Raw genomic sequence first — 18615 nt, 5'->3', positions numbered from 1 at the left:
GACTCAAGCATCTTATGTGCTGCAGTCGTCATTTATGGGCATATTATGCCACTAGCAGTCCCTTCTAGTTTTGTTCCTGTCTCTAGGATTAATTCACATCTTTAAGTCACACACTTAAATTCCATTTACACTGAATGAAAGAGATGGTGCCCACACACAGCAACACAAAAAGCCAATCCCAGGTATCCAATCCAGCCAAAAAGACAATGGCTGTAGGGAGCAGTGTGTCTCAAAGCTCAGCTCATGCTTGGATCTGGCCACCCAACCCAGGCCTGCAGCTCAATCTCTTGAGGTTGCAAAAGCAAACCCTATTTATGTGCTTCACTGCCTAACTCAGCTCACCAGAGATGATTTAACAGCAGTTCTCCCATATAGAATAACAGGATGTAGCTACAGATAGCAGTTTTCAGCCTCTTTTCAATAAATTTCTTAGCCATTTGTCCTTCAGCCACACTTCCAAGCTTTCTACAAATGTCACTCAGAAATAAAGGTAAATTTAGAACCTTTCTCCACCAATAAACCACAACAGTGTTCAAAGCCTTAATTCCATATTAAAAGCTTGGTACCTCACAAAGATGAAATATTATCAGAAGTGCTTTTGAAATGAATTCACTCTAAACATTTCTGTAAAAAGCTAAGAATTATCAAGTTAAATAAGAAGACAATTTGGTTTTCTTGAGCAGCAACCTAATCCAAATTTTAATCTTAGAACCGTAATCTTGCCAACTGTTTTGGGGGCTAGATTAGATCCTGTCATACAGGTGAGACTTTTCTTTCACTTCTTGATAAAAGAACTAACAAATGAAAGCATTGTAGATGCAGGAGCTGGGAGACACCAATTCATACTTGTGGAGAGATCAAAAGGTTGATTACCCTACAAAATTCATAACCAAATTGTGTTCTCACATTAGTACAAAAAATGAGTAGTTCCACTAACTGTGGTTCAGTTTCAGAGAAATACTCCAATGTTAGCACATCATGTTTAACTTTGAGGCTGTCTTACACATTTTCATTGAAAATACCATGGATGTTCCATGTGGAATGTAAATACGAAGACAATTCATAGAGAACAATGAATGGGCTGCAATAAAATAGCAGTAAACAATTTGGTTATATGAGATTCTGCTGAAACCATGAATCACAAAAGCAAAATGAATGCCAGATAAGTCACTACTGTTTTTCTGTTCTGCTAGAGATTTTGTTATTCTATCAAAGTGTTCCAAGAATATTTTAATCTTTAAAATAATATATTTTAGAAGGTCAATTAAATCCTGAGAGAGACACTTTAGAGTAAAAATAATACTTTTTGAAAAGCCACTTGTGCTGGCAGGAGAAATGCAGCTTACTCAAGTTAAAAAAATGTAAAACCCCACTTACTCTTCATTGTAAGTGGTAGGAGATATTTACTTTTTGATATGCTCAAGCTGATGATGGAATTGGAGTCTACCATCAATCCCCCATAGCTGGAAACCTTAATTTAGTGGGAGCCTGACACAGCATTGAGAAATTCCACAGGCTTGCAGAGAGATATGTAACTAATAATTAACTTCAGCTGTACTGCTTTCCTTAGCCCATTTCCCAGACATCACCCTCTCTAGAAGGTGATGTTTTGGGACTACTTTTTTTCGCCAGCTGGGAAGCTTTGAATAAGTCTCTTCAGCACAGGCTTTCTGCTTTTTTTTCTCATATTCAATCTTTTTTTATCATATTTAACATTTTTTCTCATATTTTTTTCTCATTTTTAACCTGAGAAGCCCTTGATTTTGGTTTGACTATCTGTGCAGAATCCTATGTATAATTATTACATCGGTCTTGGGATGGGAAAAGTGGGTTGGACGTTTTGAAGACTATTAATTTTAAGACCCTTTCTTTTTCCCCCAGAATGTAACTGTGGAGGGAGAATGTGTGACAGCCAGACCGGAGAATGCCTTGCAGACAGTCCCGCAGTTTCTACTGGCACAGACTGCCCCACCATTAGTAAGAATAATACTATGAGAACACCAAAAGTGACTGCTGTTCTTGTATTTCAATGCTTGCAGATACTAACTTAAGAGCTTGGCTCTCCAGTGAGCTTGGCACTTATACCTTGATCCTGCAGTGCACTTAAACATGTGAAGATGCGCAATGTCCTGCTGATTGTGTATTTAAAATATATGCTCAAGTGCATGTGAGCGCACAAGTACGTTTTGCAATACAGACTGAATATTTAGCTACCAACTGTGGAGCAGTAGAGATGTATCACCAAAGCCACTTCTCTAGACATAGTGACTGCAAAAAAATATTCCAGCCCTAAAAATTGCCATGACTACTTTATTGCCACAACTACTGTCTTGCATTTCACTTCTGTTTTTTCTAGTTGTACATCTAGTATAAATTGTTACTGTTGAGAATTTGACATATACACATCAGTCAGTTGCTTTTCTGCTCTCTCTTATTCTAACTATAGGAAGCTTGTGGAGTTTCCAAAAGTACTATGTTGTAACTACTAGTAAGCATTGATTATTATATTTTTTTAATGCTAGTATTATTACATCTGTGGTTTAATGCAGAACACATAGGACATACAGGCTCCTAACCTGTTCCCAAGAAGAAGGGGGTCCCAAAATGCAACCAGAATGAGAACATTTGGCAGCTTCTGCCAACAAGAATACAGAATAGATGATACAAGCAAAAGTTCCTGTAGGAATCTGTTTCACGTTCATCTAAATCTCTAATTTTACTGGTGGCACAAATATCGCTAAAAACAAGGTAGCACTGGAGGCATTCAGCCAGAACAAGGATGTAGTGCTGTGCAAGCATAATTCAAATGTGTTGCAATTGTGCTTTTAGAAGTTGTCTTCCTAATCAAATATGCATCCAAGTGTCCAGCTGTTGGACATCCTTACTTCTCATACCACCAGATTTTAAATACAGAATTCTGGCTTCTGGCAAAATTAACTTGTTTCTCCGCGCCCCCCCCCCCCCCCCATCTGTTGTTCTTTGGGACACAAACAGGAGGAGCCTCTAGGGAATAGCCAGGAAATGCCTCATCTCTCTCTCCCTACTGATTACAGAGCCGCCTCGACAGCCCCTCAGAGCAGTCCCATCTGGTGCTGCTCAGCTGGAAGCACTGTGACTGTGTTGTGGGACCTTTGGAAGTGGTATATGAAAGTGAAAAAAAAAAAATGGTATCCATCAGGACCCATCAATGACAAAGAGCGGGAACCCAATGGGGCAAGGGCACTCAAAAGTAAATTCAGGATGTCTGTTGTTAACTGATACAAACACTAAAAGAAAAAAAAAATGACGCTTTTATTTTCTTATCAGGCTGTGATAAATGTATTTGGGATTTGACAGATGACATCCAATTAGCAGTCCTGGCTATCGATGAAAGCAAAACAATTTTACTGAGCATTTCTACAGGTGTTGCAGCTCAAAAACGCTTGAATGACCTGAACCTCACTGCTACCTATCTCCAGGTACAAACAGTGGTGATGTTTCACTTTTTTAATTTAATTTCATTATATGAATTTCCACTCCATTTGCTTAAATTTCAATTCCTGCCCTCACTAAAGAAACTTTCTTCGCGGGTGCACTGACTTCTTTTCCCCCACACACAGGCAGCGATGTCTGAAAAAAAGAACCACTCTGTGATTTGGACCATCCAAGTTGATGATGCTGCAGATGAAATGAATGATCTCCTCAGAGAGGCAGAGACCCTTGAAGACCAGGTTTGTTCACAGCCTCCTGCCAGAGCACAGAGGCTTTGCAGCTTGTCATATTCACATGCTGGCATAGGAGGCTCACCAAACAAGGGTAGCTGAGAAAGCTTTCCATTTTTAAACCTTCTACTTTACTTAGGCTCAGAATTAGAAGTATAAAATCAAGTCATCAAACTTGATGACTTGATCTTCTTGAAGATGACTTCATCTTCTTGATTCAATCAAGAAGATGAATCAAGTCATCTTCTCAGAAAAGGAAGGGAGCAGGGCCAAAGTCTGCTGAGGATGGTCAGAGGTTTGTCAGCTCCCCTCAGGACCCAAGTTCCCACTTCAGTCCCTACACCCCAGGCACAACATTTGATCTGAGGTAGACACACTGCCTTAGTGTTTCAGAGCAAAGTAACCAACATTAAAGTAATTTGGACTGACTTTGGGAGCCCTTGTACTATATTTATTTTACATGTACGCCCTTGTAAAAATCCATTTAGCCTGATTAGACACTTCACAATACGCTATGAAGCTGCCAGTGTAAAAGCCTTTTGAGGTACCCACTAAGACAGAAGCTGATCAGTACTCAAGATATGTTTTAACACAATTATAATCGTAAATGTTATATCCTCATTCAATTGACAAGCTATAAAATTAAGGTTATCTACTCTCAGCTCACATAACACTTCTACTGCACCCTAAAAGAATACTGATATATGTTAAGAGAAGAAATAAGGTTCAAAAATTGTTTCTCCTCTATTTTAAACAGGTATTATTATCCAGTTTTCTGTTGCTGATATATATATATATATATATATATACATACATATAGTGAAATACATCATGTGATGTTATTCCCAAGCAGAGATAACCACAGCTGCAGTATGACTAGAGTATATTTCATGCTTATTGCAAAAAGCCAGACCTTGTATTCACTTACAATTCCTTCACGAGACAAATTTATACCTTAGGCTAAAACTGAGATACAGGAGCAAGAAGAAGAAACACAAAGGAAGAGAAAAAAGGGTTGTATGGAGATGTGGAAGAGAAAATGTGAGGGTTAGTATTTTTTAATCGTCACTTAACAGAAAGGGCACTGCAGAATTACAGACTGTGTGTTCAAAAGAGAGGTTTGAATAAGAATAATAAATGGGATCTGAAACTCCCAGAGTCTGCTGGGGATGAGCTTAGAGTAAAATCACACAAAGCTCAATCCTAAATGTTTGGCAGAGCCCTGGGGGAGCCATGCACCTCTCCTTCCCAGGCTCTGGGCAGATTCCAGGACAAGTCTCCCTGTGCCAGTGGAAATTTGAGGATAACTGAGAGCACCCCTCACTCATGCTGCTATGCTTCCCATCAAATTTGTGGCAATTGGGAAACCTGTCTCAGTAATTGCCCATGCAATTAATAGTTAATAAAATGTTTGGTGAGGAAAGAGCATTATGCAAATGTGTTCTGCAAAAGGCACCTCCATCGCTGCCTTCCAACTCACCCTGGTGCCACTGCAGGCTGCGTGGCAGGAGGGAGGCTGCAGCCCCTGGCCTGGTGGGATTAAACAGGCATGAAGCCAGCACAGCAGCAGCCTAAAATCTTCCTGGCTTATCTCCCAAACTCAAACTGGTTTTACAGTGGGGATTCTTGCTGCTGCAGCCCCACCAGGGGCTTTAAACCAAAAACCTTGCTATTGGCATGCTTGTGGTGCTGTCTTACATGTGCACACACACACTCCAAGCCCAGGAAATGTTGAGAGTAGCCATATTTCCTCCTCCTTCCTGAGACATAGTAGTGAAAATTAAATCCAAGGGCTCCCAAAGTTAATGGCTGTTTAGGAAACACGATAACTGTGTCATGGTTCACTTCCCTTACATCCTCACCTAGTGCCTCACCATCACCCTTTTGGGGCCATGTCACCTCGTGCCTACATAGGGGAACACAGTATGGTGTACAGCCTCCACCATAATATAGGATAGGAGTGTGGCTATGCTCATTTTGAACCCTGACTCTCATTTTCTTAATTTAACAAGTTGCATAACTGGCAGCCTCGCATGAGGGAGACAGTGATCTAAAAATGGTGGGGAGCTTCGCACCTTGTTCTTCAGTCTATATGTTTACTCAGGAAACATGATACACAGCAAAATGAGCCAGCCCTGCTGAATGCCTAGGAGACTCAGCAGATGGGAGTTTTACAACTGTACATAATTTATGGCAATTTGATTGCAGCAAATGATGGATAAATATGGGACAGATTTTAATCTCTCACTCTGCAATTCTGAAAATACCGACAAGACAGCCCTTCACTTCAGACTGTAAATGCTACTTTATATGATAAATGGACTTTCACATACTCATCAGGAGAAAGCAAAATGTGTGTTTACACTGCTCATCACCACACACACATATGGATCTGAAAAAAAATCTAATATCTTGCTCACATGGTTTATTCATAGGGAAATCAAGCATCCAGCAAAGGCCTACTGATACAGAAGGAAACCATGAAGACCAACAACCGTGCTACACAGCTCATACAGCAGCTCCATAATATGAAGGATAACATTCAAGGTAAATAGATTTCTTTCTGTTTCAGCTCAATGTGAAGCATGTGTTAATGAAACCTCCAGCAAAAAAAATGTCATTGCACCTGGGCACTCTCACAAAGCAACCCATAGGCTTTAAACATAAGGCTCTTAGAACCTGCAATGCCATGATGAAAAGTTGTCTCTCTTCAAAGGCAACTGACACTATGGGTTGATTTGGTCTGACAACCAGAATAAGAGCTTCTCTTTTTTTCTCTCTCTGAAAGAGAAAAATAATTATAAATAGGTTTACATGGAATACTTCAAAGTAATTCAATTTGTAGTCTCTGACTGAATAGCTGCTGAAGGTATTTGTATAAACATGTGGAGAAAAGAAAAAAAAAAGAGCTGGTATCAGACTAGGGCTGAGTGCAGCCACAAACACAAGCACAGGATGGGAAGTGAAAGTGCTTAATGGCTTCCCTGTTAGAAGATTCATGCAAATGCACTTTTCTGATCATGCTGGTAAATAATTGAGGGCATGTGAACAGCTAGACAGATTTTTTCAAAAAAAAGATGTTTCCTTTTGAACCCACGGTAGTCAGTTAGATCTGACTAACTCTGGTGATCTCTCTGTTGAGTTTTACTTCCGTTCAATTTTTTGCATTTTAGGAAATTGTTCCTGTGTAGGATTTCTCTGATTCATATAACTTCATGCAAATGCTTCTTAAAAGCAAAAGTTGCTGAATAGTACATCATTTCGTGAATTTGCCATTTCTCCAAGCTCAGTGTGGAAGGTGAAAGATAAACTTGATGACGAAAATCTCCCAAAATTAGAAGAATGTATCCAAGTGCATTTTTATGTTACAATGGGACAAACTGTCACCATGTTCTGCTCATCTGTGTGTATGATGTGAGGGAATGCAGATAAAACTTTTATCCATCTTTGGACAACATGATAGAGCAATAACTGCATCTCTAGAACTAACATAAATTTCAGAACATTACTTTTCTTCTGACTGTAAATGTAGGTATTTTAGACCTTTGCAGATGAAGATTTTTGATTTACAGCCTCAGAGACTGCTTGGATCTTCAAGAATTTTTACTGTACCATACCTCTAAGGATAAATGGCAACAGTGAACACTTTCCCAAGCACAATTGCACTTTAAAAAGTTTTCCTAGTCAGAGAAGATCATCTTTATCTGGAGTATCTCTGACATAATGTTATTTGTGTTCATATATATAACTAAATACGTGTTCATATATAAAACTAAGATTAAACCAGTTGTAGCCTCTTCTTCTGTAACTTCAGAAAGCAATAAAACCCCAGGTGAGCGTACACAGAAGCATCCCTGTCCCCTGTAAACCCGCATCATGAAAGTATCCATCCTGCAGTAGAGAACACTAATTTCTCCCAGTCCTTTGCAAAGCCAACAGTGTAAAAAGCTGTTTATGGCACCAGAATAGAAAGGCTGATGGGCAGATGAAGTTAACTAGCCCTTTTTCAGTTAATAGAAATCCTTGATTAACAGACCCGAGTAGTTCTGATTTAACACAATTATTGCAAGTTCTGTGGCAACTTTTGTAAGGAAGATCTGTAATACCCCAAACATTATCCTTGCTGATCATTACCTCCATGGGTGCTTCAACCAATATTTCAATTTTAGTAAACATAGTTAGCAATCCTGTCACAAAGATGAGGCAAGCTAAGACCATGCACACAGCATGTTAGAAATGTTCTACTTTCTTATACCTACAGTGGTAGATCACTTCTGATTACTGCTGCATCTCTCACTTTTTATTTCTATAGTTACTGAGTACAGGTGTCAGCCTAAGCCTTGTTGTATGTCACCAGCATTCACTGGCTGACTTGTGTGGATAGTTCTTTTGTATCATTAGTTGTCTGGGGGAGGACAGGAATTACAGAAGGCAGAAATGTGTCTAGTTTGGGGCACAAATAGCAGAAGTCATGTTGGCCTGTCATAGAAGAAGCAGCGCCTATGTCTGTGATGAAAAAGAGTGTTTGTTCAACCCAAAAAAAAGTTGCAAGCAAGTGGGTGAAAGTTATTTTCACCGTGCATAAAAATATTCTCCAGCATCACTACTGCAGAAGGCAAGCCAGGCTCTACTGAAGGTAAGCTGAATGTGTATGCACATATCTGTATGTGTATACATGTGTGCCAGTATGAGAAGGAAAAAGAAAGCCATGGAGGCACTTGTGGTCATCAATTGCTGCTGAGACTGAGCATTTAAAGCTTCACTAATGAGTTCAGGAGCCATCCAGAAACTGCATGAAAGGACATTCTGCCAGAGAATCAGTTGTGCCACAAGTACACATAGATATTTTATTAAAAAATTATAAGATCCGTAGAGCTGCCTTGCCAGATCTGGCTATCCACAAATCCAGTAATGAATGCAAGCCAAAGCTACTCACAGGGTATGAAAGAGGAGGTGGTTGGTGTTCAAGGCCAAGGATTGAAAAGTGAGAAAACTTTGTAATGCTTGCTCAGGGAATGGGTAAACTCAATTTCAGCTGCAAGGATTCAACAGCATTTTTTGAACTGAGACCAAAACCTTGAAATAATATCCATCTCCAAACCAGCTAGGCAGCATTGTGCCAGAAGCCTTATGTTACGTCTTTAGGGTGCCTCAAACTTCTTCAGAGGGACAAAGAGATTATTTCAGTCTCTTTGCTGATGTTGTTGTTTAATAAGCATCACATTTTTGCAGTAGCTCTTAAAAACCACGATCTTGGAGGAAAGCCCTGGTCTGCTACATGCCGCAGAGCTCAGAATAAAAAGACGATCCCAGCCTGTGAGAACTGCCAAGCCAAATAATGCAAACTACCCATGCCTATTTAATCTCATCCTCTTCTGATGAGACCCCCACATATGCCATGAAGTGTGATTTATTTACAGCTTTAATTTTAAGACTGTATTAAAGATACTAATTATCCATCATAGAGTGGTAGCATAATTAAAATTTTCTTTCGCCAGCAGCAAGAGATGGATTCACAAAAGTAAGAGTACTCCACAGAAGAGCGCTTACTTCTCTATAGCATGCTGGATTGACCATCTGTTCCTTTTTTCCCACAGAAATCAGCAGCAAGATGAAATACTATGCAATTCAACAAGAGCTGAGCCCTGAGGAAATTGCCCAGAAGCTGAGTGTGGCTGAGGAGATGCTGAAGGAGATCAAACGCCGTAAGCCTTTCACTAATCAGAGGCAACTTGCAGCTGAGGAGGAAGATGCAGCAGAGGACTGTAAGTTTTGAATCTGTTTTCAATTCATCCAGATGTTGATGCACAGCTGGCAGGAGCTGGGCAGCTTGGGACATAATGCTGTGCCCCTGGGGAGGACCAGGAGGTGCTGGTGGGCTGGGCGGCTGCAGACATCACAGTTTAGGAGAATATAAGACCAAGTATATGAGACCTGTGTGCCCATTAGCAGACTTCTATCCGTAATTATTTACACAGGAAGTGAAAGAGATTAAATAATAATTCCTGCTCCTGATGGTTGGAAGAAAAAAAAAGCGCACAAGATCAAATCTGGGAAAGAAAAGAATAGGAAAAGTGTTATCTGCCAACATGAAAGGAATTCTGGTTTCAGTCCCTGAGTGTGGTTCATCACAGCCTGTCTCCTAACCCAAGCCAGTACAACTCTGCTGACTTCAGGAGACTGTCAAGCATTAAACAAACATAAGGACTACAGCTTTTCCTTTCCCTGCCTTTCTCCACACCGCTAACAGAGCAGTGGAAAAGGGGCCAGCAGAGGCATAGCTCTGATGGACACGCTCACTGAGCCCATCACAGCAGCCAGAGGTGACACTGTTTCCAAATGCCTACCCCAGGTCTCTCCTTGCTGCTCCCATGGCAGAACAAGCAGCAAAATGTGTTTGTGTTGCACATGTGTCTGTGTGTGTGTACGTTTGTCTGTGCCTGCTATGGATTAATCAGTGACATCTGATTTTTTTCCCAGTGCTACAGAGAGTTGAAGAGTTTCATGAGAGGTACAATGACACCAGATCTCTAGTTTCTGATGTGAAGGAGCAGTTCCGTGAATATGATATGAAGCTGTCAGACTTGGAGGAGACAGTAAACCAGGCATTTGACTATGTTATACAAACAGAGGATATGAATCAGGAAAACACAGCCAATCTTCAAGAACATGAGGTATTATGCAGTATATTTATCATAAGTATCTGTGAATAGTTCATGTTTGCCAGTGCTTAAAAGAGTGGATTGCAAACAATTGAGATTCAGGAATTACCACACACACACACACACACAAAAAAAAAAGGAAATCCTTGGGCTACTCAGCAGGATGAGCTTGACACTCCAGTTCTACACAATAAGTTGAGAAGTACAAGGTGTATTACTTATTCATGAAGTCACAATAAATGCCAGATTTTGGCACAGCATGTCGCAGCTGGCCGAGGAAAAGATGGTTACTAATGCCTAAACATAGGAAGTTGTATTACAGCAAAACCCAAGAAGCTTAAGATTCCAACTAGCATGGCTGCTATAAATACTGTGGTGGAAATGTTTCACCTGTTATGTACTGATTTATAATGTGACACTGGAACATGTTGCCCAGAGAGGCTGTGGAGATGTTGAAGGTCAGGTTGGATGAGGCCCTGAGCAACCTGGTCTGGTGGGAGGTGTCCCTGCCTATGGTAGAAGGGTTGAACTGGATAATATTTGAGGTCCCTTCAAACCCAAACCATTCTATGATTCTATCATGATGAAGGACTTCATGCTCTCTGAAGTAATTACATTCTCTTGAAATAAATATTTATAAAGGCAGTGCCAAATTCATGCCCTGGTGACTGGTTTCATACTGTCCCATCCAAACTTTCTCCCTGGTCCTCTTTAAACGAAATGCCTCAGTTTTTCATGAAGAGCAGATGACTATCTTTATATCAGGAAGCACAAAGCCATTCTCTAATTGCTCCACAACAGATATCTTAAAACTGTGTTTCCTACTTGGTGGGTGAACTGCCTTGCTATGAGGCTACAGCAGTTTTCCCTTATGCTCTGTCCAGATGAATAGTTCTAGTATTTTGAACAAAGCAATTGGTCCAGAGGAGAGCTCAGATATCTTCCTCCTAGAACCCCTGTGGAAGGGGGAACATTTGCATGTCAGTGGTGGTGTTAGGTTCAGATAACATCTGGAAATTGAACTTTCAAGTCCTTCATCCCAGAAAGATACTTAACTCATCAGTCATATAGAGAGATTGTGGTGGGGTTTTTTTGTTTGTTTGTTTTGTTGTTGATTTTTTTTCCTTCCAGAAGTTCTGTGACTCTTCTTTGTTTTCTTAAGAGATGCAAAACCAGAATGTCCCACCTAAATATGTTTTCCTCAGTTACTTTTTCATCGGGGAAAAAAATGACAAAGATAACAGTTCGGGACCATTTGATCCTAACTGCTTTCATTTCAATGGCTGAAATTGTTTGGAGTCTGGAAGAGAGCAGTTTGTGATCTTGTGTGATCACAAGAATGATCTTCTGAATTCAGGCTAATCTCTGGGTTTCATAGCACCAGTGGCTGCACTTTGAGCTCTTGAAATCTGCCATGCTCAAAGTTCATGCTGATGTGGAAGGTTTACTAATTCAAAAGATAAAACAGGCACATTAAAGGTTCTTGTGAATCCTTCTATGAGGACCTTGGGATCTTTATTTATAAAGAGTCTTCTGCTTTTTCATTTTTAATTATTATAATGCCAAACTGCAGATTATCTCACATTTATGAATTGAAGCCTTAATTATGCTGGTTGTAGTCATAATTTTTCTGGTTTTAACCATTTGGATTTTCACTATTCCTCGCAGTGAAGGCACATGCTGTATAAAAATATTGTTCACATTAGCTTCATTATTGACATGAAAAAGAATTCTCAAGACTGTAAGAATTCTCAAGACTACAGACAAAAAAAAAAAGTTTCCAGGCCACAATGAAAAGTCCATGTTTAATTTGTTTCTGCTGGCAATGCACTGAATAATGCTTCATCCCAGTAACTGCTCAGGCTGTAATATGAAAAGAAATTAATTCATACAAATAAAAAAAAATATTTCACAAGGACAAGAAAATGTAAGAAACAACATTATAGTATGCAGCTATTAGGGTTATCTATTAAAAACAGACTTAATTTACCTGAAATCTACTTTATCACTTTATCTTTTGAATTAACTTTAGTAACATGACAAAAACAGTAATACTGTTCTAGCAGTTCACAAACATTTTTGGATGTTTTTTTTTTTTTTTTTTTTTTTTTGTAGAAACAACATGAGAAAATAAAAGAGCAGGTAGATGAAGTGAATGGCATTCTGCTAAGTGCCACAACTACTTTGGCAGGACCACAAAAGATCAACTCAGAGTTAAGTGAGGTAATAAAGGTAGGTGCCATAGTGACTTGTTTAAATGGTATGTCCTGAATTTCTGAACTTTTGAAAAGTCATGTGCTTAGATCACTGAGTGAAAACCTCTAGTTTTTTTTTACTGCTTCAAAGAAATACTGATGAATATTTCCCAAAAAATGTGTAAATCTTCCTGAATGGAAAGCCTTGTAATTACATTTTGCTGTCTTGGAAAAATAATATATTAGAAGTATACCTTACTGCAGGCACATCTACTGAAGGATTTTGCTGTAGGGTTCTCATTTCATAATGAGCAGCTGCCAAAAGGCCCAAAGGTACTCCGTTGGCAGATTGCACTTTGCTAATTCCACCAAGTGAGCATGGGAGACAGCTTAAGATCCCACATCTCGGTATTAAAAGCAGTGATGGTCAGAATGTAAAATTTACATATAAACATATTGTCTTATTGAAATCCTCATCTGCAACTGTCGAATCCAGTGTTATGAATGAGACAAGGTGTTGTGGGAAATTTTTACTTTAAAATTCCACATGGTTTTTGTTTTTTCTATATTTTTTTTTAAATAAAAGTGGGATTTTGCTAACTAAAACTTTTGCCATTTTAAAAAAACTTTTATTTCCATGTCTTACATTAAGATTTTGAGATAGTTTAAGACAAATTAAAATTCTCCAAAAGTGATCATTTTAGTCATAGGTGCCCAAAGCAACACAAAAGCAAATACCAAACCCGTTCATTTTTCTTTGGAAAAGTAATTTGTGAAAGAAGAAAGAAGACAGCTTTCTTTAACTATAGCAATCCCAGGGTGATCAAGCAGTATGATTTTTTTTTTCTCCTGTGTTTTCTGTAAAATAAATTGCTGCAGCTTATCGTTCAGTATCCCCCACTCCTGTGGGTAAGTCTGCACATACAGATGTTTACTCTGCAGGGAAGTAGTATGAGAACATCATGTATCTTCCATCCTCACCAGCGATGAGTATCTTCACGCTCCACTCATTCATTCTTTTTCACTCCCTCACTTTCATCCTTTTTTTTCTGGTATTTTGAGGCCACAATGATGATCACCAAATTTACCAGCAAGGTTGTATATTGGAGACATGAATGCAGGTCCAACAGATCTTCCCCACAAATACTTCACATAAGGAAGGCATATGGCTAAGGCAAAGCGATGCTACTTCTCCTTGCCTATACATACACAGAGTTAGCAGTCTGAAGGAGTCCTGTAAGTCAGACTAGCCCAAGATGTCCTCCTTCCATGAGGGCTATCTCTATGCAAAGAGAGAGAATGTGATGAGGGCCTGTTCTCACAGCTGTGTGTGGCACAGCTTACAGCTGTATTGCTAAACTCCCTGCTCCTCTCCAGCATCACCTCCCCTACAGATTGCCCCTGAGGCACAGGCACTTCTCCATGTTATTCTCCAAAGAAGCAGGTCTGGGAGGGCGGCAGCTGGCCAGGGCCAAAACAGTGCCAAGGATCAAGCAATAATAGGATGTTGTGAAAGCCAGCCCACCCCAGCACTATTTCGTTTGCTTGTATAGATAGAGTTTAAAAGTCCCAAATGCTAATGTCTGTCCTGCAGTCTTACAGAGAAGAGTTTTTTAAAAAAATGGTTTCCATCTCCTAATTTAGTAAAAACCACAATGAGTGGATCTTGCAAAGTTTTGGTTTAATTATTCCACCTATTAGCAATTCACACCAAAAAGCTTCACATTGGCACCATTCTGGAGCAAATATAAAGGGTGGTAAGATATTGTTCAGCTGTCTCTCTTTTATATTTCATGAATGTTTCTCCAATATCTTTTAAAGGGATTTCTGGAATTTTTGCTGATTTTTATTTACCTGTGTTTGCCTTGATCCACCAACATTCATGACAGACTCTTTCCTGACCTTTACTCTCCATTTTATGCTAAGTGTATAACAAAAAACAAAATAAAAGCATTATAATAATGTAGAAAGGTACAATAAAACATAATAATCAAAATATAGGTTTGATTTTTTTACAATATTCATCTTCTTTCCTTCCTTGTATATTTTGTTCAGAATGTGTCAGGGCTCTCCGCAGAAATAGATGGAGCGAAAAAGGAACTGCAAGAAAAAATAGCCAATCTGTCTCTGTTTGATGATGATTTGGTAGAAAAGGCTATGCATCATGCACACAACCTACAAGGACTTGCTGATGAGCTGGACCGGTAAAATTTAACTTCAGCAGACTCTGTTCATAGAAATGCTACTGATTGAACAGCTGAGTGAACTTAGAGACAGGCAGAAACACCGTAACATTAGATATGCTGTCTGTAAATAGGTATTAAACAAATTGCTGGGAACTCATGTATGGGAGGAAACGTCATGGTCCAGAGGCAACAGCTGAAATTGAGCAAAGCAAAATCTATTCATCTTGTCAAAGAATAAACAAACATATATCTCATGTGGTATTATTCTCTTTCAAATTTGGCACATTCTCTTCTTCCCATAGCAAGAGAATAGGAAAGGTAGATTACTAAAAGTAATACAATACAGGCAAATTAAACGGGGTTTACAGAAACAGCTTATGTCAATAAGTTATGTCACATTACTGTTTAGCAGTGTGGGCCAAAACAAATGGGATTTGTGATAATTTTTGTTTGAGAACTGGTTTACACATGTAGTTCTGAAAGAGTGGATTGTACACCAATGAAACTAGCCCCCTGCAACACCAAACATTTACGGCAAGGCTATTTTGCTATTTTGCTGAAAAATAGCAAATACATAAACTTTCCTTCAGTTTACTAAAAAGTCACCTCTAGGCAGATTTGAAAGTTGACTTTATCTCCAATTGGTACTAGACGTGAAAAAATCACTGCTGCAAATGATTTGTTATAGAAAATGCCTCACCAAATTCTACCTTAAGTAACATCATAGACATATGTTTTTGGAAGATAAACTAATAACTACTAATCAAGTGTATTATCTAAATACCAGTTGTTTCTTAATATTAGTATGCACTAGATGGGAGATTAAAACAGAGAAAAAATAACAGATGGTTTTCTTTTAAAAAACTGCATAAAGCTGCCATCTGAAACTGTTGTTCTATAATGCTACACAAACTACAGACAACCTAAAAAACAAACAATATGTTCAGTCTGAGATCGGCTATCTGGGGGTAGCAGAATTGCTTGAAAGAAAATACCCCATATGGCTAGCCTTCATCCCTCACTACAATAATTTAAACATGATTACCAACTCCAACACATTCAGAATTTAATAGAAAGCAAGCAGAAATAATTACAAAATATCCAGATGGAAATGTGCTGACTCTTTTATTTGTTGAGAAGATTGTCCTGCAGTAAAACTTTAATCCTTTAAAACTTTTAGCCTGTCTTCAAATCTTTTTTTTTTTTTTTTTTTTTTTTTTTTTTATGGGTTTGCTTTATAAGCCCATTAGGCTTTTATTTGGTAGAGGTTCTTCTTTTGTCTTGGGGGAATATAGCAGGAAATTCTTGCAACAGTTCTGGAAACTGGAAAATTTATAAGTCCTCAGTGTGCAATTACTTTGAAGTGAATACACATACATACATATAAGTATATATTATATATATAGTGTGTATATATAATATAATATATATAATAATGTATATTATATAACAATATAATCTATCTAATATGTATATAGGTTATAATATATATATCTAATATATACTCTAAATTCTGTTTATCAGAAGAATATTAAAAATAATACTTGAAGTTACTAACAGTTGAAGGTTGAGCTCTAAACCAGCTGCTGTTTTAATGTCCCCTGAAGACCAGTTGCAACCTAAAATACAAATCAAGCTCTACCATGCCAGCAACGCTATAATGCATTTCTTAATTTTAACTTTTTGCAAAATTTCATGACCAATAGACAGTTCTATATCTGATCTTCCCCCTTTTCCCATTTACATTTGGAAAATACAAACAGCCTGGTGTTACAGCTCTTCTGATCACTCGTACGCATAGATCTTTCTATTCATAGCCAGAAGTTATCCCTGTAGAAGGGAATGGATCTATTATTCTTTCAATTTATGGAATATGTAATCTAGAATTTTAAAAAAAAATAATAATGATAAAAGCTTAGATGTTACTTGTTGTCTCTCACAAAGATATTAAAGGCAACATTCCCGACATTAAACGTCTGGGAAGTACCTTATATCCACATAGTTTTCTCCTGCTTTAGTTTGGCACAGATGGTCATACCCAATGAAGAGAACATGGCTCAGGCTAAGTGTATTTGTATGCAATTATTTAGTCAGAATTCACAGAATATTAAGAAAGCTACTAAATTTGAAGCTAGTTTGATTTACTTTGTCTTCTTCCTCCTTTTACTGTCCCTTTAACAGGAATTTACATGGTGTTGATACAAATGGGTTGGTACAAAGGGCAATAAATGCTTCAAATGTATATGAAAACATTGCCAGTTACATTGAAGAAGCTAATAAAGCCGCACTGCTAGCACTGAACACAACAAACCGGGTCAATGATGTAAGTAGTTTTCATAATATCAGCTTTTACTTTGCAATGCTGCAGGGGCTTTGGATACCTAAGTATGAAGAAAAAACAAGATCTGGCTTCACAGTCAGCATCAAAGTTCTCACTGCACATTTTGATTCATTTACTATTTCCTCAATTAAATACTAGGTCATTAATTACTCTGCCAACCTAAATTTCCCTGTTATATGAAAAGATACAATAGGTCCTTCCTGTCCTTAAGTAAAGAAGCATCATAGGGAGATGCTTCTTTGTGCTGTTCACACAAACTGAGGCACTCCTGTAAAAGTCCAGACAACTCCCTGGCCATGTAGGAACCCAGAGCTGACATTCAGTGTTTGAGTCCTCCTACTCCACACAGCACCGTGTGGTAGGAAAGGTGGTCAGCACACCTAAGAGGAGCATCGCTATTTCTCATTAAAAGTTAAAATGAGGCAAGTAGCCCACTTGCATACTCACTGCTGTGATGAGGATGCTAATTTTGTCTAGGGCAAATATTTTATGTGAATTTCTGTATGTGTAGAGTTTTAAAAGTCTTTAAAAGTAGCAATTTGTTAGTGGAAGAGAAAGAGGAATCAGCTGTATTGACCCCTAAGGATCACTGGGCTGTCAAGCCCTCTGCTTACAGCATGCTACTAGGGACCATAAACAGCCCCCCATGCAGCACGTGCGTTCATTACCCATCAGAGGCGACAGTCAAAACAAACACAGTGCCCAAATAATGTGCATCATGAATACCAAGTTGGTCAGATTGAAGTTGATAAACTAAGAGGACTTCTGTGCTTTCTGCATCTTTGTTATTCGGTATTGCTCTCCAGAAAGTATGCATTTCTCTGAACTTTTATTGCCGTCCACAGAAAAATTGCTTTTAGACTTCTTTTTCTATTCCAGCTGCTAATCTTAAAATGTCAACAAGGAGAATGAAACCACTGTGATTTTGCAATTGCATTTATATCAAGTAATACGTTACCTACAATTAAACACAATAAAAAGTAAACATTTGGTAAGCATTATTATGACTTTATTTTTTGGAACATACTTGCAGGCTGCAGTTGGAATTGATACTCAGGTCATCTACCATAGAGGTAAAAGCGAAGAACTTCTCAACCGAGCCATGCAGCTGCAACAGACAGCAGATTACAGTAAATATATATCCTTTCTACCTTCCCTGTAAGTTTATAAACATGTACACTAAAAGACATTTCAGAAGAACATCACTAAGGCAGAACTATTGCTGTAACAGAAGAGTGTATTGATCGAAGTGATAATACAAAGTATTGAAAAGGCTACGGGCACAGTTTGAGTAGTGCATGTGTCGTCATCCTGCCAGGTATTGAATGTTTATTTCATTTACAAAAGGACCGTTTAAGATATAACCACTATTTAAATATCTGATCCCACAAACAGGTTTTCACATGTAAATATAATCAAAGTAGTTGACTGAAATCAATTCTTAATAGTTTAAGTGCTCAGAAAGCTGAATTTAACCAGTGAAGGATAATAGTAAATGTTAAAGGATTTTGACCTCTTTTTCACTGAAAA

At 38.4% G+C, this 18615-nt stretch overlaps 1 protein-coding gene across 2 annotated transcripts in view; it reads left to right on the top strand.

Moving 5' to 3' along the window:
- Positions 1-18615, top strand: part of LAMA4 (laminin subunit alpha 4) — a 98307-nt gene that overhangs the window by 42628 nt on the left and 37064 nt on the right. For both annotated transcript variants that reach the window (XM_084514580.1, XM_084514579.1), the window contains exons 6-15: positions 1882-1977; positions 3307-3458; positions 3600-3710; positions 6137-6248; positions 9299-9466; positions 10182-10375; positions 12479-12595; positions 14614-14762; positions 16926-17067; positions 18119-18215. In XM_084514580.1, coding sequence (XP_084370706.1) covers positions 1882-1977; positions 3307-3458; positions 3600-3710; positions 6137-6248; positions 9299-9466; positions 10182-10375; positions 12479-12595; positions 14614-14762; positions 16926-17067; positions 18119-18215 — 1338 coding nt within the window. The remainder of the gene's footprint in view (positions 1-1881; positions 1978-3306; positions 3459-3599; positions 3711-6136; positions 6249-9298; positions 9467-10181; positions 10376-12478; positions 12596-14613; positions 14763-16925; positions 17068-18118; positions 18216-18615) is intronic.

Source organism: Aythya ferina (assembly GCF_964211825.1).
Source record: "Aythya ferina genome assembly, chromosome: 3".
NCBI classification, from domain to species: domain Eukaryota; kingdom Metazoa; phylum Chordata; class Aves; order Anseriformes; family Anatidae; genus Aythya; species Aythya ferina.
Note: the sequence above shows the minus strand (reverse complement) of the source record. Positions and strands in the feature narration are given on the sequence as shown.